This window comes from Lathyrus oleraceus, chromosome 5, assembly GCF_024323335.1.
Source record: "Lathyrus oleraceus cultivar Zhongwan6 chromosome 5, CAAS_Psat_ZW6_1.0, whole genome shotgun sequence".
Lineage (NCBI taxonomy): Eukaryota > Viridiplantae > Streptophyta > Magnoliopsida > Fabales > Fabaceae > Lathyrus > Lathyrus oleraceus.
In genome coordinates, this window is record NC_066583.1 from 256679276 (window position 1) to 256695703 (window position 16428).

Sequence of the window (16428 nt, forward strand, 5' to 3'; positions counted from 1 at the left end):
CACTTTGGAAAGTGTTATGGAATAAAAATAGACAGCTCCTTAAAAGTGTTGCTATAGGCCAAACAATACAATTCTTGGTAAACATGTTATTTCATCGAGGGTCGCAACCTTGTGAAACAACACTAACTTGACCTATAAATTAGTCATTCCAAATTCAGAAAGCACACAATAAAAACATACATCTTCTTCACTAAAATTCCAGATACTCTTCCTTACATCTGAGTTTTCATCACTCTTGTAAAAACTCGATTGTAAACTGAATTATTCTGATATTCTTGCGTTTCAACTCTAAAACATTTTAAAATACTTAAAATACTTTTTAAAAAAATAATTTCGTTCACGATTCAAACATGGATCTATTCGATCTAAAAAATCTAAAATATTTATCTAACAAACTACCTACCAAAATAAATAATGTGATTAAAAAAACCTCATGTTCCCTGAATATAAAACACATAATATAATGGTATCATGTCTCTTGAGACAACTATAGTGTGTGTTTTAAACTAACAACTTAATTGACTTAATTAACATACCTTTAAAAACACTTAATTAAGCACTTATTAATAATATATATGTTCCTTAGTACAAGCAAATTTTGATAATAAAGTGTAAATAAATTATTCCAAATTCATCCAAAAATCAAACATAATGTCATTTTTACTGTCTATTATGCAAATTCGTTTCACAAGTACTTATAATTTATGAAAATGTATTTAAAATATAAACCAATTACAATTCATATTTAAAACATATATGTATAATAGTAATATTATTAATACTAGTGTGCATATTACTATATATTAATGCCAAAAACATAACTTCATTGACATGAAAAAACCATATCAATCAAATCCATCTCCTTCTTAACTTCAACTCCAAACAAAGATTCCATAACCTCTTCCTCAGCATCAGAATGTTTTTTTCCTTCCATAATTTGCACATCATCCAACAGAGAATCAATACTACACCCATCTTGAAACAAACTCTCATCGAAACAAAAATCCGGAACATCATCAAAATCACAACTTGGTACCAAACACTCATGATCACTTGGACAAAACTGTTCAGCTTTCTGAGACTGAGACTGAACTGATATTATTGTTGTTGTGTCTTTGTTGGTATTGTTTTTCATAACACTAACATTAGTTGAAGATTTTTTTCTATAATCTTTTGGAGGGTTTTTGTCTAAGTTCAAGCTTTTGATATATTCTTGTAGAAGGTTTCCTCTAGGGTATTTCGATCGACACTTTCTTTTCGAATATTGTCTTCTCTTTGTTGCATTCCAATGGTTTTTGATTGAGTTTTCAGTTCTTCCTGGTAACTTCTTAGCTATCTCTGCCCATTTGTTTCCTATCTCTCCATGAGCTTTGATCAGTATTCTATCCTCTTCCTCACTCCATATGTCCTTCTTCAATAAGAAACATGTGTCAGCATCCGACACAGACACAAGACTGACACATTTGATTATCTTCAATATATTTATTTTTTCAAATTATTACTTAATATCGTATAAATGTAAGCGTCCGTGTCTGTGTTTCATAGATTTTAATTGAATGTAGAAAAAAAAACTTATGATAAATAAATATGTAATGTACCTTAATATCAGGTCTTAGATGATTATGCCATCGCTCTCGACATTGTTTTCCGATTCTACCGGGCAACATCTGAGCAATACGAGACCATTTTCTCAAACCATTCTGTTCAACTAGCTGAATCAACAACCTGTTTTTGCATGCATGTAAAAATTAATAACTAATATATAATGAAGAGAGAAAAAAAAAGTTTTATATTTTTATGTACGTAACGTACCCATCTTCTTCTACTGTCCATTGTCCTTTTACAACGTTGGAATTCTTACGAATTTTTCTTGAGATAGGACATGCTTTGTTGTTTCTGTTCATGCCAAATCTTTTGTAATATTTCATTGAAGGAATGCATGAAACTTCATCTGGTGCAACAAAGTTCAAAGGCTTTGTTTCTTGAGGAATATTAATATTAAAGGGAAAATAGTTACTTTGGTTTGTAACCATCGTTTCGACTTGGTTATTCTTATGAGAAAGATTGTTCAAGACATAACCTCCATGAAGAAAATTGTCCATAACAAAAGCATGACCATTACTATTACCAATATTATTCTCCACAAATGGATTGAAATCATTATCAACATATGAAAAGTTATCACTAGGATCAAAGTTTTGGACCCCGGAAATAGGATTGAAAAAGGTACCATTTACGTTAAATTTATCAATGTGATTAAAATCTTGTAAGAATCCATGAGATGGAGGAACACTGAAAGGATACTCGTGATTTTTCATGTTGGGTTTGAAGTGAAAATTTTCTGCAAACTTTGTCTCGAGATCCATGGACATAAAGTGTAACAGAAAATAATGTTTTTTTGTCACACTTATGTTACGAGTTACCTTGTTTGGTTCCCTAAATAGGAGAGAAATATTGGAAGCATTTAATTACTAAGGATTGATTCACATATCTTAACTTAACCAAAAGGTTAAAATTACCATAGTAATCTTACATTATGTTTAATTTTAATGCCTAAGTTGGTAACGTTTATGAATTAATAAGTACAATTATAATTTTGGGTGTTATATTATTTACATACTAGTACATAATTATTATGATCAATGCTTGGAGAAGTAGAATTAAGGCTTAAATTCAGTTTTGACTTAAGTTTTTTAATGTTTCATTTAAGTTCTTAATTTTTATTTCTTTAGGCAACTTTAGTCTCTGTTGATTTTTGATAGTATTTTGTTGAGTTGCCAAAACACATCAAAGTTTTGGGATTGAGTTGGATCAAATTTTATCAAAATTAAAATTCAAACTAATGGACAGTCTTTAATTTAATTTTGTTGTTCAACTCGTACTTTTAAAATAAACCAATTGAACCGTCTCTAGATTTGGTTAAATTTGCGATTATGGATAAAAAGTAATTTTAAAATCTTAAATATAATTCATCATTAAATATTTAAAACTTCTTTCACAATTCAAATAAAAATTTAAAGGATAAAAAATACAGGTCTTAAACCGAATCATTTTAATCTTAATAAATATCTAACTTATAACGAATTCCGAGCTATCAGTCTATAAACAAAAATTTATTTATTATCTTTTATAAAATTAAAAATTAAAAAATCTTATAATATTATATATATATATATATATATATATATATATATATATATATATATATATATATATATATATATATATATATATATATATATATATATTACTTTAAATATAATTCATTTTAAGTATTATATTAATTTTAAGATATTATAACATATTTTTAAATATTGTACAAGTTTATGTACAAATCTAAATATGTTCTCAATAATATATAAATATCTAACCTAACACAAACTTATAGAATGTGAGTAAGTTCTGAAGTGAAATGTGAAATAATTAAATATTAATTTGATTTAGTAATGTATAATATTTAATTTTAAAATAATAAATATTATATAAGAGATAAAATTTAGTGAAATAAGACTATTCATTGTGTTATTTTTTAATGAAATAATATAATCATTAAATATCGAAGGTAGGTTATATAAGATGACCTTAATAGATAATGGATATTTTAAGATTCGACTAAAAAAACTCTTATAAAATTTGAGCTCTGATTTTCGAATTTTAAGTCATATTTTTTATTAGATTTGGTGAATCAATTTAATGAGCTATTCTATTTTGATGACTTTAGTAAAAAAATGTTAATTTAAGTAAAAAATAATGTGAGTCATTTGAAATATATTCTAAAGAGGAGGCGTCAGCTTGAGTGGCGCATGCATTTGCTACCTCATGAAGAGGCGTCAATGCCTCTGGCGCATGGCTTTTGGCTCATGAAGTGGTGTCAATGTCTCTGGTACCTACATGTCGCCTAGCCCTTTGGCGCAAGCATTTTTTAGTTCCTCAGTATAAATACCTCGTCCTGTATGCAATATTTTTCACTCAAATCTTATCCTATAATCATATTTTCTTTCATTCAACTTCACTCTCTTTCAAGTTTTTGAGTTTTAACCATGTCTGAATACATTCACAAGCGAAATATCGACTTAATATTTTTCGTCATTGCGTCTCCGATAAAGATTCAACTTTGGAATATAGATTCGTTTGAATGTCTTAATCAGACGTTGAACAGTTGGTTAGATAGAGAAATTGGATATGGTGAAAGAATTAGAAGAATTCAATGGCTTGTGTCCACGTTCAACCAAAATGGAGAAGTGCGTAAATGAGTGGATATTAAGATTGACCGAGACGTTCATAGGATAATGCATTACATGTTCAAAATTGTTTTAATGGTTGTAATCGCTTATAACGTTGTAGTTGTTTTAATTGTTTGTGTTGTTGTTTATGTAATGGTATTTTCCTCACAAATGATGACACATTTATCAAATATCGCTGGAACTTCTGTCGGACTTTCACACCAGCCACCATTCAATCAGGTCAGCACGCAAAGACCCCAAACACCTCAGAAACTAACGCACCTGGGAGTGGAATAGGGGGACGTTTCGATCGGAACAAGGGGACGTTTCGATCGAGTCGATCATTAAATTTTTGTCAACCCCATATAACATTTATTATATCATGAATAAAAAAAATTTTACATTATATTTTATTATTTAATAAAAAATATAAATTAAAAAAAATAATATAAGGGTGTATGCGCTAGATGAATTGGCGCATACACCACATGCAAAGCCATGCGCCTGAGGCATTGGTGCCTCTTCATGAGGCAGCAAATGCATGCGCCACTCAAGTTGACACCTCCTCTTAAAAAGGTGGTTATTTTAGAAAAAAAATTGAAAAACTTATTATTTTGGATTATTTTTTTTAAATAATGATTATTTTAAAAAAAATCTGAAATAAGTAATTCTTTTGAATGGGTTCGTTCGATCCACATATGATTGAGTGGATTAAAATGCAAGATGAGTTGGTTCTCAGGTAGGGGTATGCAAAAATATGGTTAACCAAACTATATTACTAAACTGAATTACATTGCACCATAAAATAACTGAATTGTTTGAATCGTTAATAAACTGAACCATTTAAGTTAAACAATTCTAATTCAGTTTAAAATCGATTTATAATCAATTTTCTTTTATAAACTGTTTTAATTATATAAAAAAATTATAAAAAAAAGAAGAAGAATTATTGAGAGGGAAAAAATGGAAATTAAAAAATATTTCTAAATATGAATAATAAAAAATATTTTATTGAAAATTATTAATATAATTAAAAAAAAAAGGTAAAGTTTTTCTAGAGAAAAAAAATCTGAAAAAACAATATGTTGTATTCCATAAAATAAAATAAAAATCTGAAAATAATTCTTTTTTATTCATTAAAATATATAATTTAATTTGAAACATAAAAATATAGTTTTTTAGAAAAATAAAATGTTATTATTTTTTGAAATAAAAAAATCTGGAAAAATATTATTTTTGAAAAAAAAATTATGTAGTGAAATTTTTTCCTCAAATTTTAAAATTTATTATTCTGAAACTTTTTATATTGAAAAAATATATAATTTTTTTTCTAAAATTTTTTTTCCAAAAATTTAAAATTAAAAAAAAAATTGCCAAAATTTTTAAAAAATTTATTCCGATTTTTTTCTTTTTTTTCAGAACCATAAAAAATTTAATTTTTTCTATAAATATAATATTTTTTTTAAAAAAATAAATATTCTCAAATATTATAAAAAAAATAATTAATTTTTTTATGAAATTAAAAAAAATTGATTTGAAAAGAGTTCGAATTATAAAATTGGTTTATAATTATAAACTAATTATAAATTAATTTATAAACACAAGCTGGTTATAAACTAATTTTAAATTGAATTGAAACCATTTTAAAAATTAACTGTATTTTTATTAAAATGGTTATTATATTAAAATGGTTATTATAACCCCAAATGGTTATTATAACCCCAAATAAATTATAAATGTGTTTTTAGTTCAATCCAGTGTATAAATCATGACACTCATTTTCATGTACACCTTATGTAACACTATACAATAAAGAGGCTAAACTTTTATGTCCAATTCTTTCCCTACCAATAGAAAAATACACCAAAAAGATTACAAACTATTAAAATTTAGCAATTTTTTAAAACTCGGAAGATTAATCCTATTTTCTGCTTGCAGAGGCTATTTAAATTTTAAAAACTTAAAAATATACAAAATTAAATAAAGAAAAGAGAAAAACACAATTAATATATCATTTATTTTAAAATTAAAAAGATACCTTTAACATTAAATAAATCACACAAAATATATTTTTTTATCGATATCATGAATTAAAAACAAGATTTAAAATCATACATTTCATTCACAAATAACAACAACACTAATTACATGTACAACTTATTAACTTTATTTTTCATGTATTAAATATGACATTGACATGAAAATCATGTAAAAAAGAATATTATATATTATAAGAATAAAAATGACTCTGAAGTCTTATCATTACTACATTTATGTATTGTGTATCTATTTTCTATCAAATAACATATATTTTTTTGAAAATAATTCTATATAATTTTGTAACATTTAATTATTTTATGGAGAATTTGTAAATTGCAACATAAATTATAACAAATTTATAAATTACATTATTTCACTTTATACTTAGATGAGAAAAATTATTAACATTAAATCTTCAACTATTTTTTGTTTACATTTTTTTTCTGACTTGTTTTGGCACAAAATAAATTTTCTGAATGTATTAATCTAAAATTGATACAATAACATCCCGAATTCTGATTCAAAAAATTATTTAAATTTGAATACAAAATATTTTTTTTAATAATGTGTGATATTTTATTAAAAAAATATTTTAAATAGACAGTAGCTATTTTTTTATAGCTAGAACTAAATAGCCATTTATTTTCTAAATGTCAAATACCCCAACTTATAAAAAAATTATTTTATTTTTTATTTTTTCTTGCTTTTTTAAACAATATTAATTCAATCTACCATTATTCATATTAAATTAAACAAAATATATGATACTATAAATAAGCAATACAAAATATAAGAGGTAAAGAAATAAAATTTACAAAAAAAATATTTTTCTATAAATATTTTTATATAAAATTATGAATGCTCTTCTTAACTTCTAGATAAAATAAATTATACCAATGGAAAAAATTATATGTCACATATACAGTATCTACACACAAGAAACTCATAATTATAATAATTGGAAAAATCAATACCTATATGTGTCGGTGGATCTTAAAAAACCGATATGTTGGATAAGTCCGATCAAAATTTTGATCAAAGATTTCATCTTCCCGTAAATTGACTCTCACTAGTATAATTATAAAATTTATGAAATTATTAAATCAACGAAGGATAAAACTTCTATAAAATTAAACAATATATTCAATATACTAGTATATATTTTCTTATATTCAATATACTAGAATATCTTTTTCTTACTTCTTTTATTCTTATTTTTTCTTTTCTCGTGCCACTATGTAATCATTATATATATATATATATTATAAAATTAAAAAGATAAAATATATGATATAAGAATTAAAATATAACAATTATATTATTATAACTCAAATATAACATTTTTTATCATTTAAAATAAAAACAAGGACAAAAAATATATAAAATAAAAAAATATATCGGTCTATTGTTCTTCATCATCATGGGTTACTATTTAGCATCAAAATGAAAGGATAAATTGATGTCATCCTTTAAAATTTTGAAAAAAAGCATTCCCTTCTTCGGGAAAGCTAGTCGAATTTGTCCCCCTATAGTAATAATAATATAAAACAAATTCTCTTAAACAAGAAGATGATTTTATCGCTAACCAGCGACAAAACTAATTCAAAGACAAAATAAATATTATTTTCCTTCATCTTTTTTACTCTTGTTGAACCACTCGAGAAACCATTATTATTAGTATTCACTATCCAGATAGACCACGTTATAACATGCCAAATCGAAGAAAAACTTCCTCTTAACTAAGTCTTATCTCATATCGAGATGAAAAATGCAAAAAGAATCCAAGGATCCTTAGAGAACCATCTGATACCCAATCCAATTTAATATAAAATACGAACTAGTAGAGGGTAAATCATAAGTAGCAAACAGATGAGAGACAGATTCTAACAAATCTCCACAAAAGATACAAGAGACCATATCAAGATCAACAATGACAGTTCGACTAAACAAATTTTCTCTAAAAGGCAATTTATCTTGTAAAAGCTTCCAAGAGAAAACCACCACCTTAAAAGGGTCCCAGTTGTCCTATAGTAGAGGGAGAGAAAAGTTCTCCCTCATACTTTGAACATCAGAGAAGTTTCTCAGCTCCAATAAAATATAATAAGCTGATACCATCGTGAAAGAATCATTTTTATTTTGCCTCTGAACCCACCCATCTCTTTCTAAACTAAACTGCACCCCTTCAAGGACCTAGAAGAACTCAACAACCAAAGGTTCATCATGGACAAAAAATTGTCTCCTCCATCTCATATCCCAAGTAACTCTCACATTTCCCTCCTACCCATCAGATCCACCAAACCATCTTGAAATTGAGATATAGTGAAAAGCCTTTAAAATTTAATCTTTAAAGGGATATTTCCGATCTATAGTATACTAGTGCTTTAAAAAATATTTTATTTTAAACCAAATTTTTTCAAAGTTATATAATTCAACCCCTCTCTTGTGTATGGATTTGTCATACCCCAAAGTTTGTCCTCCATTTTTGCTTTTCCACCTAACTCATGCATACTCATCATTCATTCATGATTAACATCAACTAACAAACATCATAGATTCAAGGTTTTGAAACAGTTTTGGCCTGAAGATTGTGGTATCGCTCATCATGTGGGTCAAAACCCTAATTACTTGGTTCATGCCCTTTGGGGACCTTGTGGTTTGTGAACTTGGATTGGATAACTGGTACCTTGATCGTGGGATTGGCTGGAAACCCTAATGGTGGTGTGCTTTGATTTGGAGACCCTAACTTCTTGACACTTTCACGTACATGATGAATCACCTATCTTGAGGCATTTGATCAAGCTTGATCATGCCTTGATCATCAGGGTTTGCCACACATTTAGCTAATCAAGTGTCCACATGGTTTTATACCTCATTTCATTCTTAGATCCACCTTCATTTAAGACCAGTCATTGGTTCTTGGTTACATGTTTCTTATCACATACATTCGCCATTCATTTCATTCAACTATGATGTGATCTAATTTACAAGTCTTGTCATTTGGATTCATCAGTCCATTGCACGTCGTCATTACATTCATCGTTGTGTCATAATATTTTTTCAAATATGATTTTAACTCTGAATTGATGTTTCTCCGAGTTGATTTTAGCTTTGAGTTGATATTGACTTCAAATTAATTTTTGAAGTCTAGATTAATTTTTGAAGGTTAGATTTGACCTTTGAAACTTAAATTCAATTTCATAAATCATTTCGTCTTTTTTTCAAACTAATTCTAGGAATTGCATTGTTTTAAAGTTCAATTTGATTCTTAATACAAAATTGATTTTTTGAAGTAAGAACTGATTTTTGAGATTTCTGATTAATTTTAGAAGTCTTTGCATCATGTTCAAAATTAAGCTTTCGGTTTTGATTTAATTTTAGGATTTTAATCATTTTAGAATTTTCTTTTTTTTTTGATGGGCCATGATTGTTGAAAATGGTTAAGTCCATTCATCTTTTTTTTGTTTTATAAAAATCCATTTTTTGTTAGGCCCAATAGTAAGCCCATAATCCACCTTGGTTATCCAATAATTATCCACTGTTTGGCCCATAAGCCATATCCAAAACCATTTGTATTATCCATCTATTCTCCAGTTTTCATATCCAGTCCATGTCCGCTAAGAAAATTTAAATTCATTTCTAACAATTGTCCATTTAACATATAAAGCCAAAGCAATTGGAATTGAAAGCTACGAGCAAACCAGTTCACATCAGCTGCAACGTACAAAAACGCATGTGCTCAAAAGCTACCAAATGTTACGCACAAAACGACGATCCAAGCACAGGGTAAAAAAGGTGAAACGCAAACGACATGTTGTGGCAAGTTCGCACGCTGCGAATGGCAACTAGCTGCGAAGCATCTCAAAGCAAATGACGCGCAAACGCAACGGCTGCTAAACGACAACAACACCAGCTGCATTAGAAATCGACAACTTGATACACCAAACCGTACAAGCTACATAGAACCGCCGGCAAAACTCAATCCCGCAACAACTACAACAGCAACGACTACACAAGATAAAAACCATAAGCTGATGTACAAGCAACAACAACGGCCTTCCACATCCAACAGCAACACCGGCAATGCGAAACCTGCAGAAAACCAGATCCAACAGTTAACTAACCAACTGAATTTTGCAGCTTCATAACTATAACCAACTCAAACCTGCAATAGAACTTCAACAAAAGTCAGAACCATAACTGATGGAACTCAATATATCTTTTCTTCCTCCAAGTATCAGAGACAAAACCTGCAAAACGCATTACGATGGTTTCACTGCATATAGTCATAACAGTTGCCATTTTAACAAAGACTTGCTAACTGTCATGAGAACATCACCAAAATCAATCCTAAACTTTCCTAACAAATTAATTCATCAACCACACGTGCACATAACATTAACATGAGAAATAAGCATGGAGCTAACAGCATGACTAACAAGTTCTACCTAGTTCAGTAAGGTTTTTCGCATAGCAGTATCGAATACTTCGTAATTGCTTCCACCATTAATTGTCAGCTTGTTATAACCTATACAACTGACCTCAATCCATTGTGTAATTAACCAAAACGCAATATGACTAACATTGGAGATAGTTTCTAGCGGACTCTAACAACTTAACTAACCTAATCCATTCTAACCAACTCAACAAATATCCTAACAGAACTCACAACTAACCTAACCAATCCCTAACCGAAATTCATAACAGAAAAGAGAAGAGAAAGAAATTCAGAAAGCTATAAAAGCATACCTCAATCTCTCTCAAATGGTTGGATCCTCTCACCACATTCACGCTTCTTCAACCTTTTTCTTTTTTTCTTCACTTCCTTCTCCTCCACCTTCAACCTCATTTCCATCTTCTCTCCGCCCTCAACCTTCAAACTCATACACAGCAATCAATTCCTTCCATTCCTAAGCCTGGACAAGAATTCACATCCACAATGATTCAACCTTCGAAGACAAAACGGAAATAGTAGAAGCGAGGACAAACTCTCAGAATCGCACGCCATAACAAAGGGAATAGAAGAAGGAGATAGGTGACAAGAAGTTGAGAGAAGAGACTTACGGTTCAAGAAGCGTTGTCGTCTCAATTGGCCAAGCACGAACTCGAGTCTTCATTCCTCATCCCTCACCGTCATCGAGCACCAACAACGGCGGAAAGCGGATTCATCCTCTTCACGCTCACAATTCGCGACGGCTCGGCAACCCTTGGAGCAACCTTCAACTCTCATTCTCGCACAACAACTCGCTTCAACAACGCGTTCCGTTCAAAAGCTTCACGCAATCAAGAACAAGCAGTAAGCATAAATCACGATCAATCGAAGAAGAAGATCGAGCAGAAGAGGAAGGGAAGAAATTCAATCTAACCTGCCGACCAAGTGATCACTTGCACGCGTCGCTCTTCATTTCCAAGACCGAATTAACACCTTCACTTCTTAATAGTATAATTAGAATTTAACTAGGTTAAGGTTTTGATTTAGTTAAAATAGAATTTTTATGAATGTTATGATAACTAATTGTCATTAGTTCTTAATTAGGTTTTCTGGCGTTAGAAATATTGAGTAATTAGAATTTTAGATTTACTTAGTTATAGAATTTTAATTAGGAAAAATATTTAGAAAATATTTAGATTAGTGTAATACACTTTTTAGAAATATTATCATAAAATAACTTTAGGATTAGAAGTAATTAGGATTATTAGAAGTTTTAGATAATTAGATTTTAGATTAGTAATTAGAAATATTTTTAGAAATTAGAATAGTTTAGAATCTAATTGAGTTTCATTAGAATTTTCATGATTAGAAATTTGATTCGATTAAAACCATTCTTGAAATGACTATTTTGCCCCTAGATGTAGAAATAGTCTAATTTTTGCATGTCCCTTTAGTTTTAGGACTTAGAAATAATTCTAATAACAATTAACCCTTTAGGTAGTTGTACATTCACTTTCAACTAATTTTTTTCCCACCGATTAAGTTGATCAAAGTACGTTTTGATTGACTAAATCCTTTGACTGTGCTCAATTCCCCAAGCTTAGTCAAGTGATCAAAAGACCCTTGATCACTTGATAAAGCAAGTCCTTGTGATCAAGACGATGGATATTGGATCTCCAACTTCAATCAAGATTCAAAGATCGAGATCAAGAGTTCAAGCAATTCAAATCAGTACAAGACATGACTACCATTCAAGCACTACAAAGGTCAAAAATCAACACTTGTTAATCATGAGCCAAGTTGTGTGTCATGAGTCTTAAGTAATAGAGAAGGAATGGGACCGGAGAATTCCTACCCCCATTCTGAATATCTTTGGGTGCGGGACAAATGACCCGTTTTCTCACTGTATTCACCTCTATTCATAGGCTTTAGCATAACTTGATTCAAATTGATTAACAAGCCTCTTCATCATTAAAAGACAGTCCTGCATCATGGGAAGCTGCAAGAAAATTCAAATTCAACACTCATCGATTATGATGCGAATTGCACGTCATGAGCCTTAAGTAGTAGAGAAGGAATGAGACTGGAGGATTCCTACCCCCATTCTGAATATCTTTGGGTATGGGACGAATGACCCAGTGCTCACTGTATTTGCCTCTATTCATAGACTTTAGTGCAATTTAAATCGAATAATTGATAAGTCTTTCTACACAGATTGCAGATCAGACTGAAGATCAGACTTCCACCGTTCAGGATTTCTCTTTCTATCCTTTTGTTCTCCCAGTAAAACTAAAACCATTTTGTGAATAAATTCAAAAACAATTAACCCTACGATTAGGATTGTACGACACGAGCCTTAAGCAATGGAGAAGGAATGGGACTAGAGAATTTCTACCCTCATTCTGAATATATTTGGATGCGGGACGAATGATCTAGTTGCTCACTGTATTCACCTCCATTCATAGATTTTAGTACGATTCAAATCATGACTCTCATTTCAGAATAAAAGCAAACTTACCTCATCAAACTCAGTTTTGCCTTTGGGCTTCATTTTCAGTTTAAAACCCTTTCAGAAAGGACGTGTTACTTCCGTTCTACCGTGAATGACGCTTAAGCCTCCATAGGCGAGTAAGCAATGTCCAACTGCTAGAGTGCGATCCGAGTTCATCCATTCAACCGCAAACAGACAGGCGCTTAAAGCTCTCATGCTCGAGCATACAATCCAGTCGACAGTAGAACGCGAATGTTAATACTGTCCACTAAAAATAACTAACGCATTTGTCCTAGTTCCACGAACGGAGCTCTGATTTCCTCATTGCACGAATGAGGATATGTGGGCACGAGGGCCCAAATCCTTGGCGAGCACAATTATCTATTCATTTCATTTTCCATAATTATTTATAACCGTCATTTTCCACAACTATCTATAACCTTCATTTTCCTCACACTTATCTATTACCCCCCCCCCCCCCCCCCGGTTTCCCCCTTTCGCGAGTAATCTTCAGATAATAACACCTATTCTTGCAAAGAGAATTCAAAACGGTTCTCATGGAGTACCATGGATGTTAGGGGTGTTAATATCTTCCCCTTGCATAACCGACTTCCTTACCCATTTCTCTTTCCCCGGGTTTTATCGATGTTTTCCCTTTCCTTCGAGAATAAATAAAGTTTGATGGCGACTCTGTTGTATCTTGTGCGATACGCTCGGGTATAATTCGCGTAGCTTCAGCTGACGACTCTGCTGGGGATTCTTTCTACGCAAGTCAAGCCCAGTTTCGTTTGTTCTCCTTATGAGAGTAGGTGTTTACCTTTGTTGCTTTACTCGCTTTATTTATGTTATTTATGGCATTACTTTACTGCTTTAAATATTCATATGATGTATTCTGGATATTATCTATCATATTACTTGTTAGGATGGGATGATACTATGTGAGAGAAGCTTTACACCCTAGCTTGAGTATACACACAGGATAGATTCGTGGATAGTCGTGTCAGCCTGTGTTTTGCGTGTTGGGTTGTCACGAGAGCCACACCTATACTAGACTCACTTGAAAGTACTTTTGTCCTGTGAGAATTTAATACGGCGGGGTATTTTCATTTGACTCGATGACTCTAGGAGACCTTTTAAGGACCACCTTTGAGGACTAGTGCACACCTGTGAGAGAGCTATTGGGTTTTTATGCAGGAAACCAAGACCCTTCATACCATTGATCTCTTATATATGTTGGACCTTTTGTCCTATATTGAGTTACATGGACAGGTTATTATCCAGATTTCCCAGAACACGTCGGACCTTTGATCCTATATTGAGTTACATGGACAGATTATTATTCAGATTTCTCAGATCACATCAGATTATTGATTCTATACTAAAGTTATCCAGACTGTCTAGGTCATGTCGGACCTTTGATCTTATATTGTGTGATATGGCCAGATTATCCAGAATCTCCAGATTATACTGAACTGTTGAATCTATGATGCTTGCATATCATTACATCATTTTGAAATTAATTTTTGCATGTACATTTCCAGGGAATTCAAGAGACGAGTCTTTGTTTGAGTCATCATTAGAGAATGGATCCTACTAGAAGAGGTGTTTATAGATACAAGTTTGTGGAACCTTGTTTGAAGACATTGAGAGGATTGGGAGCTTGTCTGGTTTTCAACAGCAAAGACAAGTTCAAATATGCCAATGGGAATCTCCTAGGCATGCTTAATACTGAGGTCAACATTACAGCTCTTCACGCTCTAGTACAGTTCTACGACCCTCCTTTGAGATGCTTCACATTCCAGGATTACCAGTTGGCTCCTGCGTTGGAGGAATATTCACATATTCTGGGGATTGAGATTAAAGACCAGGCTCCCTTTGTCCCTACAAAGGAACTTCCTAAGCCTCAACATCTAGCTGAAATCCTTCACATAGGGAAGAAGGAGGTGGAGCTCAATCGTAAACCTAAGGGTGGGACCTATGGGTTTGCCTTGAAGTTTCTGGTCGACAAGGCTATTACATTTGCTGAAGCTGAGAGTTGGGATGCCTTCAACACTATCTTTGCTATGATCATATATGGGATCGTGTTATTCCCAAACATGGAAGACTTTGTTGACTTGTCTTCGATCTACCTCTTCATGGCCAAGAACCTCGTTCCTACTGTAGTACCCCAAAATTTGCCCTACTTTTTTTATTTAATTCTCCTAGCTTATGGTTTTGCTCGGTTGCATACTTTCTTTCTATTTGATCATGCATTCATCGACATTTGCATATGCTAATAAATTTATGTCAAATGTTTAATGATAATAGATTTAATCGGTTTAAGTGGATTTTCGAGGTGGATATTATTTGATAATTATTCGGGTTTATTTCCCATATTACTTGTGATGGGGATCATCTCTTTATTTGAGATTCATGGTTATTTCTAAGGTTTGCTTGGATTCAAAGAAAATGGAAAAGTTGGAATAAAATGAAGATTTCATTAATTTATTGGAAAATATCACTTCTCGAAAGTACTAAAAGTCATGGGTTAAGCCACTCAAAATTCAAGGCAAAATGGTAGGAAAATCAAGGCAAAGGTATGAAAATTCAAGTTCAATTACTAGTGACTATTTGTCTTACATCCCAACTTGGTACTTTTGCTAAACTTCAACAATATTGATCTTTAACTACCATTAACTACCTATTTCTCCACAATCCATCAATTTACCTAATTACCCTTAACTACCATAACTTCCAAACTAACACAACCCAAACAAACACAAATCTCAACTTCCATTTTTTCACTCAATCCTAGCCACTCTTAACAATTAATCCTATGGTTGAAATTGGTAATACGCAACTAAGGATTAAATTAACTCCTAACCGTTGATAAACTATTCACTTGGATCACAATCCAAGGGTGATAATTCACCTACCAATTCTATATAAACATGTTATTTTTCACATTTTGGAGGGTTAACTAACCTAACTTGGAAAATTCACAATTAATCATTATTTTCCACCACTTTTTCTTCTCAATTTTTCTCTCAACATTCATCTTCTCACACACCCTCACTAAAGTTCATCTTCATCACCCTTTAGAACTTCACATTGAAGTTCTAAAATGGTGGAACTTAGCCATCAACAATTTCTATATTATCATCAACAATTATGAATCAACAATTTAAGCATTATCATCAAAAATCATCCATCAACAATTTCTACAACAATCATCATCAAAAGTTTATCAAGATTTATCAACAATC

The 16428-nt window shown here is 31.1% G+C and overlaps 1 protein-coding gene and 1 long non-coding RNA gene across 5 annotated transcripts; both read right to left on the reverse strand.

The window, feature by feature from the left end:
* Positions 1-823: 823 nt before the first annotated feature.
* Positions 824-2366, reverse strand: LOC127080065 (transcription factor MYB98). The gene is made up of 3 exons (XM_051020397.1): positions 1813-2366; positions 1599-1725; positions 824-1411 (listed from the first exon to the last, which is right to left on the reverse strand). Exons 1-3 carry the CDS (start codon positions 2364-2366, stop codon positions 824-826), a joined length of 1269 nt encoding a protein of 422 aa, XP_050876354.1.
* Positions 2367-9873: 7507 nt separating this feature from the next.
* Positions 9874-11854, reverse strand: LOC127083638 (uncharacterized). Of its 4 annotated transcripts, none has more exons than XR_007788487.1 (5): positions 11627-11786; positions 11325-11533; positions 11010-11176; positions 10462-10510; positions 9874-10352 (listed from the first exon to the last, which is right to left on the reverse strand). It is a non-coding gene; the product is annotated as an uncharacterized LOC127083638 (long non-coding RNA). The 4 variants fall into 4 exon arrangements; XR_007788486.1 differs by having other exon boundaries at positions 10426-10510; XR_007788489.1 differs by having other exon boundaries at positions 9874-10510; positions 11627-11854.
* Between the last annotated feature and the right edge of the window lie 4574 nt (positions 11855-16428).